We start from the raw sequence: 22,801 nt of genomic DNA, 5'->3' as shown, positions 1-22,801 counted from the left end.
ACCTGTGACAAGTCTCTAATGACAGTCCTATAACATCTAATTACGTTAATTAAATTTAATTAAAATTCAAATACACTTAACAACAGTTTGTCAATTCAAAGGCCGCAGTTTCTAATCCCGTTCTCCTACTAGGCAATTTGGCTTTGCTCACCAAGAAAAAACAAATCTAAATATTTTGTCCCAAGAAAAAGTTTGTGTGAGAAAGACAACAGTTTCGAGCATGTAAAGATATGAAAACTTTTAATATAGGTCGAACACACACGTACACACTATTACATTGACAACTACAATATTTGGTTACTTATTTACATGTACCTCTGCTACTGATAACGAAAGTTAATTTACAAAATATTTATACATTATCCATTGACGATTTTTTTGGTGAGAAATTGAGAGCTATTGAGTCGTGTAAAAAATATTTTTAAGGGGAAAAGGCATCAGTTAATTATGGGAATTCGGAGGAAAATTACTTGCTCAGATCAAATAAAAAAGATCTTCACATCAACGAATATAGCTTAAAGTTAATTCAAAATACAATCGTTCAGGCCAGAAATGTTTCATGCTTTCACTGAAGGAAGAATTGGAAGCTGCTAAATTTACAAGTTTCGTTCTGAAAATGTAAGGGATGAACAAACAGTTCCCATTACAGTCATTTACAGACTCATTTCAACCACAACGATGCCATCGGATGTTTTGGGTGTTGTCAAATTCCATACTGGAAGGGTATCGAATACAATGGCAATTTTAACTTGAGGTTAGAGACCTGTACCTTTTCCCACTCATTAAAGGCAACGGACACTATTGGTAATTGTCAAAGACCAGTCTTCTCACTTGGTGTATCTCAACATATGCATAAAATAACAAACCTGGGAAAATTTGAGCTTGATTGGTAGTCGGCGTTGAAAGATAACTATTAAAGAACAAAAACACCATTGTCACACAAAGTTGTGTGCGTTTAGATGATTGATTTTGAGACCTCAATATCTAAATCTGAGGTCTCGAAATCAAAATCGTGGAAAATAACTTCTTTCTCGAAAAAGTACTCCACTTCAGAGGGAGACGTTTCTCACGATGTTTTATACTACCAACCTCTCCCCATTACTCATAATCAAGAAAGGTTTTGTGCTAACAATTATTTTGAGTAATTACCAATAGTGTCCACTGCCTTTAAAGGACTCTATCTTTTGGAAAATGAGAACATCACAAAATTGAATTTGACTTTGGAATTCCTCTTTAAGGTGAAACAAAACATAAAGAAACTACAAAATATTATTTTGTGAAATAACAAAAATCAGAATTTAACAGCAACACAAGCACAGCTAGCACAGACTTCTTCAGTACATGATTAGAAAGATAATTAATAAACAGGATGTACAATGCTGTACAATGTTAAAAGAAAAAAAATACTGTGCGGGGAACTTTTAAAACGGAGTGAAGATACAGAGATACTATAAGCTCAGATTTTGATCACTTGCGTTCATACAAATGTCCCTAAGCATAATGAGGAAGATAGCCAGAAAGGTCAGAAGGCTATAGCGTCAACTCGTATGCTTTGGATTATGTGTGCCTTTGGTATCGTAGGTAATTATCACAACAAATCTGATAAGGATGCTTTCTGCTTCAGCCACCCCCCCCCCCCCATGTAACAAACCCAATCTGGACCTGCATCCTCGTCTAATAATCAGTCAATAGTCAGAGTTCTGGCCCCTGGCGACTAATGTCTCGCATCAAATTAGCAGAAATAATTTCATTATGGCGCGGGAGAGATTCACTGGGGGTTCAGAATGGGAAGGTATTAATGCAGCTTTTGGTGGGTAATTTGTTTAGTTAGAAGCTTGGGTCGCCGTCATTAGGACTTCTGAATCTAAAATTCTCTATCTGTGGAGTTGGGTTGGGGTGGTGGGGGGGTCGTATAAGCAAAAATTATAGTTAAGGACATTATGTGACCTGTGACATCACATGTTTAAAATAGAGCCACCAAGCCTGGACTTCCTGCAGGCACGATTTGTACACAGCTCAATGGAAGAAAACATCAAATCTTATATTTTATGGAGATTGCACAATCCAATTCTTTTCCATTTTTGATATGATGAAAGGGGGCACATCCCAAAACTTGTCCAGCTGTTACTTTCATAACTCTTGGATTTATGTGGAAATTATGGCACAAAATGTCATCTTTCCCATAGGACCAGTGCAGTATCTTGCCTGCCAGACTAGCCAAGAAATGTACTAGGTTGTGTTTATTGTAAACAAAGTTCACATGGTCTATTGTGAATAAAATTGTTGATTCAATCAATGATGATTGGGTCCTGTGCTGAGCAGTACGTCAAAGTGAAATAATACTTCACGGCCATAAATTACTAATTCTATAGTGCTATTTAACTGGGCACTTTTTCATAGAGCTTAAGCAGAAAATATTGCCTTAAACACTTAAACACAGACATAAAAAAAAAAAAGAGTGAAATCAAGCAGTTTCTTTGTGGGTTTTTTTCTTTTACAAACCGTTATGCTATCACGGACTACAGGACAAGCAGCATGATCTTTTGTAGCTGGCATAACGACACAGGTTCGCTCTGCGAATCAAGTTGCAGTCGGCGGTGGGGCTGTCGGAACAGGCTGCAAAGAAAAAAGAAAGGAAAACAAGGAAATAATTACTTTAAAGGCACCGGATACTATTGGTCATTACTCAAGATAATTTTTAGCACGAAAACCTTTATAATTATTTTTTTTAAATTTATTTTAATGCAAATTCGCCTAAAACAAGGCTAAAAGTCACTCTAGGTAAAGGGCTACAAAGGAAGAAATGTTGAAGCTCTGTGGAGCTGAAGGTAGGAATTTATATTCCTCTCACACTAATAGTATAAAACCTTGTGAGAAACGGCTCCCTCTGAAGTGATGTAATTTCTCACTAGAATATTTGAATTGATTTTGTGACCTCAGCTGAGAGGTTTGTTGTTCAATGCATTTGTTGAGATACACCAAGTGAAAAGACTGGTCTTTTACCAAAGGTGTCCAGTGTCTTGAAGTTCACTTACGAGGCATCCTTGGTTTCTTTACCAGACAAAAATATGATAGAACAAATGTTTTCCCTTCATATGCTGTACCATTTAATGTTTTGTGATCAAGTTTTATTCTTAAAAAAAAACAAGCATATAAAATACATCTTGGTTTGAATGAATTAAATTGAACCCAATTTCGAATTTACAGTTTTGAATAATTAAATAATGATTAAGTTTGATGAATACAGGTCGCACCTCCTGGTGAGAGTAGAGATAAACGCTTCTTTGCAAATCCACCAAGAAAATCAATAATGAATTACTAAATTTGAACCGATCAATATTCTAATATCTGGTTTCGCTTTGTGTAAATCTGTGTCTCTTGTTTTATTTATTGATCAAATTATTGCACCTGGATGTTAGAAATATTGATTTTAGCTTTGCCCATTAAAGGCAGTGGACACTATTGGTATACACTCAAAATAATTATTAGCATAAAACCTTACTTGGTAATGAGTAATGGGGAGCTGTTAATAGTATAAAACACTGTGAGAAATGGCTCCCTCTGAAGTAACATACTTTTTTATCGAAAACGTCAAGACCAAAGCGGCTCTTTTCAGAGCCAACACTCCCTCAAACGAGATTTTACACATAGTTGTACCCGCAAGTTTACTATTCATATTTATATTTATTCTGACACTTTGTCTTGAAGAATCCAATCTTGTGACTTACCTGGTATCATAGCTGGGCATTCTCTCATGGAGCAGGACTCCGTGGCCACCGGCTTCTTGTTTGAATTACAATGGTTTGGGTTCCTCTTGGATTGACAGTGAACTGTCCTGGTCTTTTGGCCACTTCCGCACGACACCGAGCACTATTATGGGTAAATAGAACATGGATACAAAACAATTATATAAGCACAAAATGTTTTGGTTTTCACAGAGCTTAACACACGTCGGTGTATATGAGTTAAAGCAAAACTAATTCTCTCTATCCTGATGCAAGTTTCCATCCACAAAAAGTAATTTAGCACAAAATAATTCTGCTTACCAGAGCCTATGTTCGTAGAGACGCTAAGTATTTAATATGGCTTCAAAATAATCTGCCAAGCAAAAATAAGTAGGATACCAGTCATAGATTGTGCATGTGACATGGTATTTAAGCTGGTAAAAAACTCTGTTGTGCTTTGCACTTGACTTGCGAAACTTTTGTTGTGAAAACAGCCCTGTGACCCCAAACCATCATTCGCATTTGCAGGAAGTAAGAACCGGGCTTAAGACTTTATCATTTCCTACCTGAGACCAAGGTGTAGTGAACCACTGAGCGACTCTCCTTCTTTGCCTTTGACAGCTGACGAGAGAACAGCTCGACTCCAAAAGTGGTTTCTGTTGGGATGCGCAAACAGACTCCAGCAACACCTGCATATGGCCTCCCACCGCGCTGGTCCGAGCGCAGACAACTTGACGGGTGCGGGTTGTAGTACCACATTCACCCTGGCACTGCAAGAATGAGTTAGATTTTAAGCCTTACGTTAAAAAAAAAAAAAAACAGTTGTCAGTAAACTCACAGGCACTGACCAATAAACCACATGTTTAGGCTTCATGAACTTTTTGATCGGATAAAAAAAAGGTCTTGTTGAAAACTGCTCATTCCTAAACTGGTGAGTCATGCCTGGAATTTCCATTCTGAAAGGGCAAGGTCATTTTCATTTGGCAAGGCATTTCTTAAATCTTTAAGTCAATGGGAAACTTTTAAAGGGGCACCAAGGCCAAAACCATAGAGAACACTGTCGTGGCTCAGTGGTTAACAAAAGGTAATGTTAACCACTGAGCCAGGACACGTCACAACGATTGCAGTTTGGGCCCTTTATCCCAAGAGGAAAAACACTTACATCACTCCAACTTTGGGGCACCCACTGGGCAGGACAGGCTTCTCCGCAGAGCTGAGCCGATATGAGTTTCTCATCTCTTGGACAATTCTTCTGGCTGATGATGATCCCTGCTGCGTTGACACAATCTACACGTCGATAGCGCACTCGGCAAACCCCTGGGCACTGTTTGAGAAATCAAAAACAGTTAATGAATAAAATAACAACTAGTTCTTATATAGCGCATCTTTAATCTTTCTCAGCTCCCTGGGGAGTATACAACCCTGAGCTGCTGTGGCGATCCAAAGGCTTTTTCATACACAATATCAACCTCTACCCTCTGGTGCCCATTTATACCTCTGGGTGAAGAGTCGCAATTAAAGTAAAGCATCTTGCTCCAGGATACAAGCGCCATGACTGAGATGCGAACTCACACTCTCTGCAGACTTAACCACCTTTAAACCACTAACAGAAAGAGAGAAATAACCGGATCAACAGATCCTAGACTTACTGAATTCCACTGAGTAGCTCTCCACTTATTGGGGCATCTTTGAATCATACACCGTCGTCGTTGTGCAGGTACATTGTTAGGGTCGCATTGTTCCTGACCTGAGGAGCATCTCACCTCTCGACTCTGGAGTCCCTCACCACACTCCACGGAACACTGAGGGGGAAAATGAAGGGGTGAAAATTATTGATAAAAATAATAATAATAAAAGACAGTTCTTATACAGAGCATATCACCGTAAGGTCCCTTTGTTCTTTTAAAGAGAGAAAGAAATATATTGAAAAAGGACGAACAGAGTGAAATTAACTGTGATGACATTGATTAAACAAATCAATTAACGGAGGTTTAAAATTGGTCAGCTTGTTTGACATTGCGTGGTAAACTGTTCCAAAGATGCACAGCAGCACTCTGGAAGAAGTGAGAAGCCATAGGAAGTATTTGTGATACCTTGGGCTGACAGAAGATGTTTGTTTTTGAACATAGACTTGTTAAAAATAACATCCAGGCAGCTCTTTGAAATTGGACTCTGATCACTGACTCACCTCCGACCAATCTGAAGTCTGCCATTGTGGTCCACACGGCTTAAGAGTGCATGGTCTAATGCTCTCGGGGATGTTGTTCTGATCACACTCTGCATTACTGACGCTGGTGTCTAGGCCAGGGGCTAGCATGAGCCAACAGTGGACGGTCCGATATAACACGCCGGTACCACATGAAACAGTACAGTGACTCCAGCTACCTACAGCCCATCTGTGATTAGAAACAAAGTTTATAGTGTTGCATAGTGTGGAAAATAAGAACTAACTATTAACTTGTGGGTACAACTACGAGTAAACTTTTAAAGTGGGAGTGTTGGCTCTGAGAAGAGCCAGTGTGGTCTTGATGTTTTGAATAGTAATATTCTGTTCGTCTTCAGAAAAAAACTCATCTTGAGAAGACAAGCAAAGACGAGGCTTGAAATATCGAGACCCCCCCGGCTCGGAACAGTATACTCTGCTCGTCTTCACCAGTAAAAAAAAAGAAGATGAGAAGAGTATACTGTTCGAAACTTCGAGACAACATCGGCTCTTTTCAGAGCCAGCCCGCCTCCCAAAAAAGATTTACACATGGTTGTACTGACTAGTTTACTAATTATGTAATTCATTTTAAATTTGGTATTACTGTGAAACTTACAGGGTAGATTTAACAGTAGACTTCCTACTTACTTGAAAGTTTGGCTGGTAGGAAAAACTGAAATAAGAACCACATCTACAATCTATCTTTATATGTATATATCTCACCTTTGACCACAAGGCTTTCCTTCACACTCTCGTTCCACAACATCTGGCTTTGAGCCTGGATCGCAAAGATTATCGGCAACTTGTTGCCCTTTCAGAGTGCAGTAGGCATAGGATCGGCTCATCCCTGGCAGTGGACAATAAAGACGTTATTCATACTCAAAGGACCCTAAAAATAAAAGTCTGAAAAATCTCATCCATTATAAAACAATTTCTTATACGATGACAAAAGCGATGTGACAAAATGTGCTTGAAACCTTTTACCTTGGAACCATTCCAAGTTGCCCAAGCTTTTTGTGAGGAACGCAAAATCCAACAGAGCAGTCACTCAAGATTTAATATTCTTTGGGGAAACCCCCTTTGGTTTCACAGGGTTAAACTCAGAGTACGGCCCTTCCACGGCAAAACAGTCTTACTAAAAAAATGACACTTTGAGAAAGGCATGTGCAGAGATTGTGAGAAACAGCTCCCTCTGAAGTAACGTAGTTTTTGAGATACAAGTAATTTTCCATGAATTTGTTTTTGAGACCTCAGATTTAAAATTTGAGATCTCGAAATCAAGCATCTGAAAGCACACAATTTCTTGTGACAAGGGTGTTTTTTCTTTCATAGTTATCTCGCAACTCCGAAGACCAATCAAGCTCAAATTTTCACAGGTTTGTTATTTTATGCATGTTGAGATACACCTAGTGAGAAGACGTGTCTTTGACAATTACCAATAGTGTCCAGTGTCTTTAAAACAGGATGAAAACGTAAACAGAGGCTAACAATTTGAAGCAAGGCTGTTTTGCCATGGAAGGGCCGAGAAAAGCACATCCTATACTTCATTACATGACACCATGACAATCCAGCTGTAGTCATAACCACCAATTTGTACACATCCTTAAAGCTTCTTTGGCATTCTTCCCTTACCTCTTGAGCAAGTGGCGCTGCAGGGAGCAATCCCAGTTCTCTCCCAGCGATATTGCGGCATCTGGTCCTCATTTCTCGGTATATCCCCCCTAGAGATCAGAACGGAAGTGGCCGCTGCCGACGGGAACGCCGACGAAGGCTGGCTCTCCATCGCTGAATTCACAAGCGCCAAAATCTCTGGCACATCACCAAAGAGGTCTTGGAGCAGGTCAAAGTCCACCGGAATGTCTTGAGCTTCTTGAATCGTTTCTTCAGTTACTGGCGGTTGTGGTGATGCAGTGAGAAAGGATTTAGTCGGCGGCGTCGGCTCTGTCACCAATTCATAGTCCTCGTATGAAGAATATACACTTTCTAAAACATCGTTCTCTAGGTAGTACGTCGGCACTGTGGAAGGAGAATGGCGTACGTTATTGTTCGCCACAGCTGTTGGTGCTGGAATACTTTGGTTGTTTTCGGGGACTAAAAGTTTGTTTTGCGAGAATTCTATATTTTGCTGAGTTGTGAGTTCAAGATTATCGTCGTCTGAGAATCCAGATGTTTCCGTTTCCTTGTTGGGAGAAGTTTCAGCATCCTCTTTATTTAACATAGAGTTCGAAGGATGCTGCACATCGTCATAATATCCCTCTGGGGGTATATCTACTGGGTGAGGAGCTACCCCGCCCACTGTTGAATGATAACTTGAATTTTGACTAGCTGGGAGTAAATTCCCTGAAGCATCATCTGGAGTTGACCCCTCAGCTTTTCTTTGTGATTCTGTTGTTTCGTTCAGCAATATCTCTGTAGTCTCCACTCTAATGGGCTTTGATATCTCGGAAGTTGTTTCTCGCGTCGGTTGTACTTTAGGCTCAGCTGTTTCCAATTCTTGTGTTTCCATGGTAACATTTTGAAATGAATCCAGCGCCTCCCCACCAGGGATCAACGATGGCTGTTGTTCACTGGTACCTTGTTTTAACGCATCCACGTGGTTGTCTTTCTCAACCGGAAGCGTCTTAGCGGAGATGAAGTTCTGAACATCCTGGTCCGCGGATTCTTTGGTTGGTGTTTTCGATTCTGTCGTTTGCGATTGTCTTGAAGGTGTTGTGATGGACGCAGCGGTTGTTTGAGGGCGCTCTAGTGGTGGTAGACTATACTGATACGCAATGTGGGCCTTGAGTTGCTTCCGTGCATTCAAAACCTGCAGGGAGCAAAAGTACAACATCAGATTTAATTGTCAATAACAAACTAAAGTCAGATGGGAAAGTTTCAGCTGAGATCGGTGTCTTCCAAACAAAATTTCATCATATTTTCACACAAAAATGAAATTCATCCATGTTTAGTAGTATACCAACCCCATCTCTGGCCACAGCATTCGTGAAAGGACAACACCCCTCAGAAATCTGAGAAACGATTCATGCAGTAATTGATTCTTAGATTGAAATGTTTTGGGGTTAATGAATATCCAAACCACGAGAGAATCGTTTCTCAAAATAAATGATATTGCTTCAAAGGCTGCAGTGCTTCTCACCAAGTAAGTTTTTATGGTTATTAATTTTCTTACAAATCTATAACCCTAAGATATACAAACTTGGTTTATCAAACATTTAATAACTTGTACTTACCAAAATGATAATATTGCTGGTCAGCGATTGCTTGATGATAATTTCCTCGTAGTCGCCGTCTGCGTTTGTGCCACAGCGTTTGTAGGACACCGTAGTACCGGCCAACTCATACAGACCCGGCCTATTGATGCTGTAGATACTGTTTAACAATGGCTGTCCATTGTCATCTGATATACCTGTACAATGAAAAAGAATTTTAATGTATGTTTCCATTCTCTGAAAACATTTGGGCCTAAAGCTCGGCTCGTACTTCCCGCGAATGCGATACAAAAGTTGACGTCACAAATTCGCAATGAATAATTCGCATCAGTTGGATAAGTTCAATTATTGCGAAACATTCCAAGAAAAAAACAGGGCTGTGATGTCAAACTCGCTTTGCAATCGCAGGAAGTATGAATGGGGTTTTACGCTAATAAGCTAGGCATATAACAGAAGATTTTCAAAAAAAGGGAAAACAGATTTTATTATTATTATTATTATTATTATTATTATTATATATTTCTGATAATGAAATCAAGGATGCCTCAAAAGTGAACTTAATCACTGTAGCTTGCAATCCTCAGGAAGCCTGTGAACTAGGGTGCTTGCTATATGAACTGGAAACATGGAAATTCAGAAAGAAATGATTCAGGGAACGAGGGGGGGGGGGAGAAGCAATTGTTGGAAGAACACTTACCTAAAAAGTTTCCACTTCTCTGGAGTTCATACACTCTGATGTTAAAAGCACCGATTGGAATCTTCACAACATCATTGTAATCTGGGGGAAGATATCGGTAAATAAAATTTGTTTGAATATTACGGATTAGAAATGCCAAGCTGTCTAATGGACTGCTAAGTTCTGGTTTGGTCAGCACTTGGTCCCTGTCATGGCACTTGAAGGAGACACCATAATTGTTTCATACAGTTGGTGCGCCAAAGTCATGGCATGTCATGTCCAGGCAGTCAGGCGTGTCGTGACATAACTGACTGTTTCAGACTGAAGTTTGAAAAATGACAGCATTGGATTTCAACAGCAATCTAAAGGAGGAATACTTCGTCGGACAAAAAAAGTAAAGTTTAAGGCTTTTTTGGTTGGATATCATTGAAAGTCAGGAGTGAACCCAAACATCCCCAAACAAAAATGTAGGGACCCATCTTTCTCATAATGATGTCATCGGATGTTTTGGATGTTGACAAAATTTGCAATGGGAGGATATTGAATTCAATGGCAATTTACATAATTTTAACGTTAGAGAGAGGTTAGAGACTTGTAATTTGTTTTCTCCACTCATATGAGAACTTTATCTACTGGAAAATGAGTACTTCACAAAATTTAATTTGACATTTCCCAAAGTCTGGAAGTTTGAATAAGGTTGTTGGAGCATTACCTTGATGGAGTACCCCATTGAAGGTTGCATAAATGACTCGACAGGTGGATCCATCGCCCCCACAAACACCACAAGCGTCGAAAGCTTTGGCCGAGTTTACTACACCGTCGCATCCGACTCCCTGTGAACAGAAAAACACAACATCGAGGTAACTTGTTTGTGACCTTTAAAAATACCGGAGTTTAGTCATAACTTGAGTTTTGCAATCTTGCACCGTTTACATAGGCAAGAGGCAAAAGATCACTTCTTGCATCAGTTTGTTTTTCTCAAAGGTTACATTGTCATTGACACAAATTACTAAATAAAGGGACATAATAATATTATTCTGCTGTCCATGGCTGTGCTGAGGCAATTTGAATTTAAGGAGGTACTGACCATACAATGTCCTTGTAGGCAGACAGACAGTGTGTCCGCCCCATTCTGTTGTCCGCATCCTCTGTAGTTTGTACACAGTGTACCGTCTGGCATCCATTGACGGAGCTGTCTGTAAACTCTTCGACTATTATTCAGCGTTGTACAAACGACTTGACACGTACCAACTGGTAGAACTGCATTAAATCATAAATTTAATTTTATTTTATAACTAATTAACACGTTCGCTGTCGGCAGGAGGGTTACACTATAAATCGCAACTACACCCCTGAGACCAATTTCATGGCAAATTCTGCAATTTCGATCACCATTTCTGCACTAGTAGTAGTAGTTCTGTAACTGAAGAATAAATGCCTAAACATACAACCATGGAACCTGCACATGGGGCCACAAAAAAATCCCCTGCTAACCTGTAAAATACGCTTGACAATGTAAAGTGCGCAATTCGTTTCTTGTAAGCGCTGATTCTTTGCTTAATATGGTAAGCAAGCATACAGTCATGAAATTGGGCCCAGGTACATTGCCAGTCGCAGAAAAGTTTCCATATGGCGCCACCACTTTTTCATTGGATTTAATTATTATAGGATCTAATAAGTTATCTCAATGAGATATCCCTTTTTGTAAAAATGAGTGGAAAAGTGGTGGCACCATACGGAAAGTTATCCAGTGGGGGCCACACTGCCGCGGGGCCGTCTAAAAAAGTAACTAATATTTTTAATAAAAATGTTACTGTACACTGTAGTGTTAACAAGTTTGTTGTCACATTACAAAAACAAGTTAAGTCATGTTGTAAACTAAAGATTTTAACATAAAAATCACCATTTCATGCTTATACCCATCATCAATATTATCGAAAAAGTAACCTACGACAGTTTTTCTTGATAATGTTGTCGTCTGCTCACAGTCGCAGTTCAGATTTCAGAATGTGTGTCTTTTCTCAGCATGCTCAGCACACAAAATTGTAAAATTATTACAGCGCCCTCAGTTGACCATGGAAAAACATTTATTTTTTATTTTACTGGTACGGTGTGGCGCTGTTCAACAAGATGAGTATTTAATTTTTGTACACCTGATGAATAGTGTTGAAAATCAACTTAATGTTAAATATTAACTTTTACCTGACGTCGTCCAGTGCAGACCAGATTCATTGTAACTCGAACACTGTTCTTTTGGACACTGAAAAACAAATTGTTTATGATTATTGGTATATCATGCTTCTCCTCTCTTGCACATCCGTTCAAGGGCCAGGGACAGCGCTTGTTTAAAAAACAAGATGTCCTGCCAAAAAGTGGGTCCGCTCATTTACAGCAGAAATAATCCAGTCAAGTGCCCTAAACTTTCTGATAACATTTTTAGTATTGTCAAATGCTCTCCATTTCTCCAACTAAGTACCTCACGGTAACTTTCTGTCGCATCCTGCCGCCATGCCGACTTTTCTAGCCAAATGCTGCCCGGTAAGTGCTTGGCAATCGTCCATTCCTTAAAAAGCATACGCCAACCGTCCGGTTATTTTCTGCGAAACACTAGCACACTACCCATATTCCTGTCAATTTCAATTCACCGGACACCAGTTTTGGCAAGCCTTGGTGAACAATGTGACGTAATGGACGCATGACCAATCATATCGCAGGCTCACGAGCAGACAATTATCATTGGTTGAAAGTGGACACTTTTTGGCGTGACACCTGTTGTAATTGTACCATCGTGAATTGAATGGTATGTAGACATTAAATAACGAATTAATACATATTCTCATACCTGGTGGACGTCCGTTTTACAAACTTTGTACTGTCTCGTTGAACCGTGGCAAAGCTTCTCATCGGCTATTTCATTCCTGGCGTAAAAACATAAAATCAACATAACAACTTCAGCAGAGTGGACTAAGAGTGATATTGAAAAATGAAACAAGTCAGCAAGTCATGGAGTTCTGTCGAGTCCGCATGTCCCCCATGGGAAATTAACACTGGCTGGAGGAGGCCTGATTCAAAAGAGGGCGTAGCGTAGCAGAAAAAGAAGTTTGTATACAGTTTGCGCCCCCCCCCCCCCCCCAAATTGGTACGCCTCGTCGTCGTCCAGCCTATTTCACTCCACTACAGGAGGAAAGCCTCTTCACCAATTCTCCATCTCATTCTATCCTGCGCCGTCTGTTGCCAAGCAAAGCCCCTTTGTGTGTACTTAGGTCATATCTCTCCAACTTCTGTTTTGTCGCCCTCTTTTGTGCACGTCGATGGGTCATATAAATTTCGTATTTCTATAAAGTTACCTTTGATTTGTACATATCCTCTCCCGACTCATCACACCGAAGCCACACGTTCTGCTACACTCCGACCAGTCCCCGAACTCACTCCACTCGTAGCTGTTGAGGCTTGTTGTCTGTTTATACCAAATAAATTCAACCATTTTAAATAAAAACCTTATTGCAACGATGGACACGAGGGCCCGTTTTAAAAATATTTTTCATAAAGCCTGTAAGCACAGAAACATCTTACTTATCAACCTATATACTCTCACACTATGCTTGATTATAATTGCTTCTCTGTACCCAGGAGTATAACATGCTACATATATAACCATGCTGTGCTATAATAAGGGTAGAGGTCGACTATTAGCCTCTGGGGCGCCACACTGCAGCAAGGTGTTGTACACAAAGTGTATACTCCCCAGGGAGCTGAGAAAATTTACAGGAATGTTATTGGCCCAATTACAAGGGCACTATAAAGTAGATTGTTATTATGCGGTATGTAGGTATCAGGAGCGGATCCAGGATTTCCCAAGCGGGGGGGGGGGGGGCGTGATTTTTTTCGTGGCGACTCTGTAAGGGGTTGAATTTGTAAGGGGTTGACTTTGTAAGGGGTGACTTTGTAAGGGGTGACTTTACATGTGGTGACTCTGTGAAGGGGTTGACTTTGTAAGGGGTGAGTTTGAAAGGGGTGACTTTCTAAGGAGGGGGTGACTTTTTTGTAAGGGGGTGAGTTTCTTCAGGGGGTAATGTAAGCTAGTAATATCTTGGCACACAGACATGCTCCATATGCACTGAACAAGCAACCAGGACGCGCACGTGCAGGGGGGGGGGGGAGGTAGGGGACCGCTGTGGTGGCGTCGTCCTGAGTGATTTACTCAACCAGTGAGTAAGTGTCGAGGCGCAATAATTTTAAAGAAAGTTTATTGCACCTTCAAAACTTAAAAACTAAAAATTATATTATTTTTAAGGGTACCAATCTTGGACATAATGCGATTTTGTTGTTGAAATGATGTTGTTTTTACCAGAAAAGTGTGATCAAAACGGAACTTAAAAGTAACAACAAGCCATCATGCGACATTGAGTTGTTTGTTACTGCATTATTTGAAAACAATAGCAATGTTCCTACTCCAGAGGCAATTTGACCCCCTCCCCTTCCGCTACGCCACTTAGGACCCGGCTCCCTTACCTTGGGTGCATTGCATACTGACTGACAAGTAACTAAATCGTCTAAACAATAAACACAAATCTATAAATACACATACTCGATCAAAAATACTACTTTTATTTGTGGATATTTTGTGATGATTTGTTAGGGGATTAACTCTGGCCTGGGGGTCGCGAGGGGGTAATTATAGGACACCGAGTAGGTGCAAACACGCGGAATGGTATGCGGGCACCGTACTCTCCCGGACTGGACCCAGGAGTTTTCCCAGGTCCTCAAATTTATTCAAATGAAGCTGAACAACTGATTATAGTTTATAGAAGTTAGGGGTGGGTGTAAAATAATAGCTAACTTGCGGGTACAATCATGTGATAACAACATGTAAAACATGATGCATGTTGTACCTTCGTGATACATGTTATTGTAGTCTTCCTTCATTAGCCTTTTGGAGATAATAAGCATTGTCTATAGTTCTACCGCCATGGTCTGAGCATAGAATAGGTCTGAGTGCCTTTCTAAAACCAATTAGTATTGTGTCCACCCTTGCTCTTTGGTCCACCCATAGAGCAAGGAAGAGAATCCAACATACTTCCAAATGGCTAATCCGCAAGTTTACTAAATATTATAAGGAGTCTATACTTGTATGTTTGGTTTGCGGTAACACCATGTGTGTATCTACTTGCCAGGTACAGTTTGTTCTTAGAGAACTGTCTTGCTTTATTCTACTGCCGCGGAGTAGATATTCGGAGGTTCGGGAGACTTCTCAGTTCTGAAAAGAACTGTCCTGTTTTTTAACTACCAAGGCGGATGGTATAGAAAATAGACTAGACTACTACTTTAGCTTATAGGATAGTAATGATTAACTGTACTGCCGCGGAGTCAGTTCTGAATTGGTCTCAACGTTTCGACTAGCTTGTTCTATTATCGTCAGGGGATACTTATAGTTTCTTCTTATCCTTCACACCATGCAAAGCTTCGAACATCACTCGGGGCCCGGGTGGGTGGGTGTAGTTGTGGTTCCTATATAAATTTGGGTTTCACACGCAACCCTGATCGACTTATCATGTTCCGAAGTCGGGGATTTGCTCGTGGAGGGTGGTCGGTCTTTGCCCTCCTCCCAACACCTATATGCCCTTTTCGCGGCTCCCCGCTCGCAAGTTGTGTTTTTGTGTGTGTGGGGGGGGGTGTGTTCGGTGTTCGGTTTTTCTGAATTCTGTTCAAGGATTCCCTTTTTTTGAATCACGTAAATTCCCCCATCGAAAAGCACCATATACAACAGTGGCAAAATTTGATGTACAGGCGCTGCCAGGTGTCAGATGCAATTGTGTCCGCCATGCAATACTGTCCGCTCCGGACATTTTTGCATATGCAATCGTTTCCGGGGCTATGCAAAAACCGTCCGTTGGACATGTACATGACTATACATATATGTGCGCACATAAGCGAGCGTGCATGCACTGAACCTTCGATTATGCAGCATGAATATTCACGTTTTTTTTGATTGCAGCGAATACCCAACGGCCGAACATTTTCCATGTCATTCTTTCCGTCGAGCAAGGGCGTTTAATTTACTGCAAGGACGGTTTTACACGGGGGCGGACACAACTGCATGTGCAAAAGTGTCCGGGCGGACACAATTGCATTATGCAGCAGCGTCCGGGCGGACACGATTGCATATGCAAAACCGTCCGGCGGACATTATTGCCTATGCAATAATGTCCTCCGTAAAGGATTGCATAGAGTACATAATTGCATGCGACACCTGTGCAAAGAGTGCCCTGTGTAAGACTGTCCTTAACTCTATGGTGTGAGCATTGAGGTAGAGGTGTGAGGTATATAGCGTGATTAATTGAGAAGCCATAGCGTGCAAGGGGTGGATTGGGTGCGAGTGCCAAACCCCCTTATCTTTTCTTCACCGGATCAGGGAGGAAGTCCGGATGTATTAAGGCAGAAAGCGCTCATGAAAACAAAGCATGGACAGCTGAATAATTCACTGTCAATTTGCATTTTACGCTCCGTCCCCCAACTGTAGAAAAGCCGCTCCAACTATAGTTGGGACTTTTCTACCTCCATGGTTTGGATGGCCCAACTACAGCAAGGATCCAGAGATCTCTCACCGTACATGAGAATGGGATTAAGGGTGGATTACACTGTGGTTGGGAACGGCAGCAAGACCCCCATCATATCACCTAAAACACGTGCCAGTCATCTATATGGTGAGAAGTCTTAGATGACATTTTAAAATCAAAACTTAACTGAATAAATTGACATTAAAGGCACTGGACACCTTTGGTAAAATTGTCAAAACCAGTATTCTCACTTGGTGAAGAGCACAAGAGGGGAGAGAATGGGAAAAGCTTGTGTCCGCCTGCCGTGCAGTCGACTGATGATGATGACGATGATGATGATGATCCCAACATACAACATTTTGGCTCAATTGGTCATCGAATTTGCGACAGATAAAAAATACCCTTGTTGCATTTATCTGTGTGCTTTCAGATGCATAATAAAAAGGCTTCAGCTGAAGTATTTGATTATTTGAGTAAGAAATGACCCCCTTCTCAAAAACTATTTTCTTCCTCCATGTTCAGAGGGAGGCGTTTCCGTTGCTCGTATTTATGCTAACAATTAATCCAGTGTCTTTAACCACAGGCCAGGGATACTGACTGAGTTTTAAACAAGTTGAGACCACGTGACCCTTGTTTACAAATAGATTGACCTTGCACATTCCAGGTCATTAACCGGCAGGCGAGATTACACCGGTTTTATGGGAAATGTTACATTTTCCACATAAATTCGAGAGTTACATGAACAACAGCTGTACAGTAATAAACAGGTTTTTTGATTTCTTCATATTAAAAAACCCGACACAAAATTAGACAGCGCAGTCTCAGATAAATAACAGATTTTGTGTTCTGCCATTGGGCTGTAAAGGCAGGAAGTCCAGGCTCAGTAGCTCCTTTGTAAACACAAGACGTCACAGGTTACGTAAACCATAAATAGTGCCTCTCAAATATATAGGGTCGTAAAGAGAGATTGTGTAATATTGGGATTTCAATTCTTTTTCTGTTGATAAATCCTCACGTGGCAGAGAAAAGGAGGTAGGCCTAATTATACAGGATTGGTAACAGATACAAAAATATCATTCATTGTTTGAATTTTAGCCTTAACTGATTATGAAGTTCACACTAAAAAAAAACTTTTTGTGAAATATTTCCCTCTGAAATAAAGAAACACATTCGAGAGAACCGTATCTGAAAACCCAAAGAAATTAATAAACCAGCAATGGCTGGTTTCGGTTGTTATTATTGTATACAACCAAAATAAGAACAATGCATATGTTTACAATAATCTTTATTCGCCTAACCCTTACACCATGGAGGAAGAAATGCTTACACTTACAGCAAAACATTTTCAAAGGTTTGTTCTTGTTATTAGCACGATTGAACAAACAAAACATGAACACTGTCTGCAACTTCATGTGTATTCTGTCAGCTCTACCAATCGTGATAATACCTTTAATTTTGTGTACACAAATATCAAGACCTTCAAATAACAGGTATTGAGACCGCAACCTTCAGAGAATTATTATTTTGATTTTGAGGAATTTACGGGTGAATGTTTATCACATCCTGAGACTTGGCCAAACCACAAAACCATTCAAAAACCTTCAAAAAAGTCCACACAACACACACCGAAACGTATGAACGGAAACATTCATTAAAACACATTTTTAAAGGGAGAGTGTCTAACTTTTTTGGTAATGAAGATCATTAATAAAGGCAGTGAACACCATTGGTAGTTACTCAAAATAATTATTAGCATAAAACTTTACTTAGTAACGAGTAATGGTGAGCTGTTGGCAGTATAAAACATTGTGAGAAAAGCCTACCTCTGAAGTTTTCGAGGAACAAGTAATTTTCCACGAATTTGATTTCGATACCCCAGATTTAGATTTTGATGTCTCGAAATCAAGCATCTGAACGCACACAACTTCGTGTGACAAGGGTGTTTTTTTCTTTCATTTTTATCTCACAACTTCAACGACCAATTGAGTTCAAGTTTTCACAGGTTTGTTATTTTGTGCATATGTTGAGATCTGGAGATGCCCCAAGTGAGAAAGAATGGTCTTTGACAGTTAATATAATGCTGTCCAGCGTCTTTATAGACAGTGGACACTGTTGGTAATTGTCAAAGACTATAGCCTTCACAGTTGGTGTATCTCAACATATGCATAAAATAACAAACCTGTGAAAATTTGAACTCAATCGGTCATCGAACTTGCGAGATAATAATGAAAGAAAAAACACCCTTGTCACACGAAGTTGTGTGCGTTTAGATGGTTGATTTCGAGACCTCAAGTTCTAAACCTGAGGTCTCGAAATCAAATTCATGGAAAATTACTTCTTTCTTGAAAACTATGGCACTTCAGAGGGAGCCGTTTCTCACAATGTTTTATACCATCAACCTCTCCCCATTACTCGTCACCAAGAAAGGTTTTATGCTAATAAATATTTTGAGTAATTACCAATAGTGTCCACTGCCTTTAAATGCTTCACCATTGCCATTTCCTCAATGGTTATACAAGTACAACTTCCACAAACAAGGTCATAGCCGCATTAGGTAACTTTCCTCGGACGTGGCCTCTCATAACAAAAATTCAGCACGTGTCTGTGATGTCTTTAAACTTCCACAATTTTATTGACAGCTTTTATTTCCCAGGGATATGATGTTCAGATTGCTTATTATTTATAGGTTAAAGTCTGTTCTGGCGGGTTATAAATTATAACACCGGATGAAGAAAAAAAAATTGCGTGTAAGCATAGAGGTAGAGTGGAAGGAAGTTAGAGTCTAGGAATGAGCACACAACTTACACTAGATAAGAAAGTGTATGGCACGCCTTATATCGCTGAAATTAAAAAAAACCAATATGCTGTTTGTTTGTTTGTTGTTTGTTTGTTTGTTTTTATGTTTAATTGTTTGTTCGTTTAGGATGATTTTTTTTTAGGGTACTCGGCAGACTCTACAAAGGGGTTTAAACACCAAGCTGACAACATAATATTAATTACTGCCAATCTTTCTCATTATACATACATCGTTTTTCTTAAAAAGTAAAGTTATCTAGAGTAAAAGAAATCATGAAAAATGACAAGTTATTTGGAAGTAATCAAAATTATACTTTACCGAATTAGCTTCCGAGATGGTGTCCGTCAGTTGGTGCCGTAACTCCGACAAACCGTTCGTGAAATAAATGTGTAACATTATTACAATCCATTTGAATATCAGCCGGTGTCCTAGCAGCGAGCCACGGCTGGCAGTCAGCCGGTTGAACGGAGCTCTGCTCCCGGGCCGTGTTGTCCCAATTGTTCGGTTCAGGGGTCGGCATTGTTTTGTTGGTGACACCATTACCAACGGTGTCCCGCGTACTATTTGTAGAGTGGATACCATATCTTGCGGTAAACCTAAATGACCAGCACGCCACGAGGAACTCACCATACGAGTTCTTGATGTTCAACCGAGGATTTCACCTCCTCACATAGGGGGAAAAGCTTGCCCTGAGCACGGATGGTTAAACTGCGTCGAGTGAGTAACTTCACTTGACGATAAGGCACCTTATAGCTCTACAACATGCACTGCAAGAATAACATCATTTGCCAGGTGGCTATTGTCCATATTTATACTAATTTTCACTTGTCAAACTGCCTGCAAGTCACCGTAGAGGTAATGTGGTATACCCGTTGTCTCTACACACCACATCATCGGATCGACATTTCTTGGAAGCTAAATTCTTGGAGACAGCCGAAGATCTTTGATTGAAACCACAGGAGAAAGTTTCAAATTAGTGGCAGGAACATGTGGGTTAATGGTTGATGTATGTTAAAGCTACGAGTCAATGTTAAAATTGTATAAGTTAGGGGTATAAATTTGTGGAGAAGTTTGTTGAACGCCGAAGCCGGTGGTTGTCATTGAGTTTTGTTAGAAGCCATGTGTAACACCATCGTAACAGGAAAATAAGATCGTAATGTCGTGTGGTTCACCCTGATGGAACGCAGATTTTATAGCGCATTCAGCCTAATGTCTTAAACATGTTATGGAGAAAAGATGCTGTTTCAACAGTTGAATATGAAAAAAATGTTACAACCTTCAGACGTGGATTCTAAACGACAGCTCTCTTGAGGAGATCTCCGCCGGTCAGGAGACTGTTTTGTCGGTAGTGGTTTGTGCCTGTGCACGCTGATAAAAAACCTCGTCCGTTGTCCGGATATGAGAGCACGTGAATATGTTCCACCGCACTACTGACACACACAGGGTATAAGGTGGTGGTATGTGTAAGTGGTGTAGGATTTTCTCACTGGGGTCCTTGAAATATCGACAGTGAAAGTAGAGTCCAAATAAACAACTGTATAGAATAAACAACTACTAAATAACGGGGTCTTAGGTTTAGTGTGCACACGCTCTCTCCCTCTCAAGTGGATGTGGAATGGTTTATTACACATGCGAACTGCTCTCATAAAAATCTTCGGAAGTGTTCTTCGGATATCCTTGAGGGTTGTGTGTTTTTCTACCTGAGTATACTTACAAACAGATTTAAAAATAGCTGGCTTTAAATAAGCAGCGAGTTATTTTTTGTTGTGGATGTTTTTGTTTGACTTTTAAACAGACTTAACGGATTACGCCATTCCATCAATTCAGAAGAACCGCAGTCATTGGAAATGTGGCACCAGCTTTGCAAATATTTTTACTTGAATCACACACTGCAGACGCCGCTCAAAGTAGACAATTCTCACAAAAACAAGTATATTGTTTCTCAAAATGTTTTACATTATCAACAGATGAGTACACAATGCAGCAGGCATGGAAAGCAGCAGACAGGCCAGGGAGACCAAGTCCTCGACTGCCCCTAGTCTTTGCCTTGGTGCCCCTTCGCCTCGGTGCCCCTTCAAAAAAGTTCCAATTTTCCCTTTAAGATTTCCAATGGAAGTGCCCTTTTTTACAAAATACAAACTGCCATGCCCTTTAAAGTTTCAAAGATGAATTTTCAGACCTAATGCAGGCTACATACCAAGTTTTTTTTTTTTATGGTCATGGAGTAATTTCAAAAGGCATGAATGAGGGAATGGTCGTGTGTTAACACCCACACTTTCATCCTCGCCGACACGCCCACATATACCGTGACTCTACAAGTATGGTAACAATGGATGTAAAATTGAAAGACACTGGACACTATTGGTAATTGTCAAAGACCAGTCTTCTCATTTGCTGTATCTCAACGTATGCATAAAATAACAAACCTGTGAAATTTTAAGCTCAATCGGTCATCGAAGTTGCGAGATAATGAAAGAAAAAACACCCTTGTCACACGAAGTTGTGTGCGTTCAGATGCTTGATTTCGAGACCTCAAGTTCTAAATCTGAGGTCTCGAAATCAAACTCGTGGAAAATTACTTCTCACTCGAAAACTACTCCACTTCGGAGGGAGCCGTTTCTCACAATGTTTTACACTACCAACCTCTCCCCATTACTTGTTACCAAGTAAGGTTTTATGCTAATAAATATTTTGAGTAATTACCAATAGTGTCCACTGCCTTTAAAGTGTAACAAAACATTCCTGATTACCACAGTATGTTATTCCCAAACACCTTCAAGATTGTTTTTAGCATTTCTGCGAAACTATATTCCAAGATGTAGTATTTCCATTTTGGCCAACGGAGCAGCTAATTCCATGGTTGTGCAACGGGAAAGGACCCCTACTGAGCAGACTACATGTGTTCCATCAGTCTTCATTTCACGCACGTACGTTCACCACAGTGGCGATACCAAATATTTTTACCTGATGATGTTGCCATAGAAACGAATTGAACCATAAATTGTGAAGGATAAACGGATTATCACATTTCGTCATGTATTTTTTTTTTAATCTCTCAAAGCCTTGTTATTGTGAAAGGATTTTTGTTTTTTGTTAATTTCCCCAGAGGAATTTTGTTCTTCTTCAAAACGTACAAAACGCCTTTTATGAGTGATAATCACGTTAATCGCGATATCAAAGTTCGCACACTTTTCAGCAAAAATAGAGGTTAAAGGTGTTACCTGTAACCATGAAGTTCCTTCCTTCATGTTTTATTAACCATCCATTGGTGGAAGTTTCAACTTTAACGTTTTTTCTTATCAGTGTAATTAAGAGGTTTGTTCAATTTTTTGCTCTATGGTTCAAATTTCGGTTACAGGTGAAAGCTTTGACCATGTTGAAGTTCCTCATGGACTTTAACCATCAATGGCTGGGGGTTTGAACTTTGATGTTTTCCCCTCTTTTTTCAGTAGGCCTACGAGAGGGGGGGAAAATACTACAAAAGAAAAGAACAAAACACTCACCTAGATGTCTGAAGCTGCGACTAAAATATGTTTCAATGAAACCCCACCGTCGCCGACATGCTGCAGACTGGGTGTCGAGGTTTTATGTTACTAGACTTCACTTGACGTCAACTTTGTTAACTCTGTCTACA

The 22,801-nt window shown here is 40.2% G+C and overlaps 1 protein-coding gene across 2 annotated transcripts; it reads right to left on the bottom strand.

Moving 5' to 3' along the window:
* Positions 1 to 223: 223 nt before the first annotated feature.
* On the bottom strand, positions 224 to 20,804 carry LOC139948428 (ADAMTS-like protein 2). 2 transcript variants are annotated; one of them, XM_071946574.1, is made up of 18 exons: positions 20,795 to 20,804; positions 20,444 to 20,661; positions 19,486 to 20,108; positions 13,161 to 13,270; positions 12,656 to 12,731; positions 12,016 to 12,073; positions 10,901 to 11,073; positions 10,526 to 10,646; positions 9,835 to 9,915; positions 9,159 to 9,334; positions 7,561 to 8,734; positions 6,652 to 6,775; positions 5,914 to 6,121; positions 5,375 to 5,527; positions 4,888 to 5,049; positions 4,292 to 4,495; positions 3,729 to 3,870; positions 224 to 2,616 (listed from the first exon to the last, which is right to left on the bottom strand). In XM_071946574.1, the coding sequence occupies exons 3-18, from the start codon at positions 19,795 to 19,797 to the stop codon at positions 2,513 to 2,515; spliced, it is 3,378 nt and encodes a 1,125-aa protein (XP_071802675.1). In that variant the 5' UTR covers positions 19,798 to 20,108; positions 20,444 to 20,661; positions 20,795 to 20,804; the 3' UTR covers positions 224 to 2,512. The 2 variants fall into 2 exon arrangements, with proteins under 2 accessions (XP_071802675.1, XP_071802676.1); XM_071946575.1 differs by lacking the exons at positions 12,016 to 12,073; positions 12,656 to 12,731; positions 13,161 to 13,270; ... (1 more) ...; positions 20,444 to 20,661; positions 20,795 to 20,804 and adding an exon at positions 11,765 to 11,827.
* Positions 20,805 to 22,801: the final 1,997 nt, after the last annotated feature.

The sequence above is a fragment of the Asterias amurensis genome, chromosome 15, assembly GCF_032118995.1.
Source record: "Asterias amurensis chromosome 15, ASM3211899v1".
In the NCBI taxonomy this organism is placed as follows: Eukaryota; Metazoa; Echinodermata; class Asteroidea; order Forcipulatida; family Asteriidae; genus Asterias; species Asterias amurensis.
The sequence above is the reverse complement of the archived record's forward strand: the minus strand, read 5'-3'. Positions and strand labels throughout refer to the sequence as shown.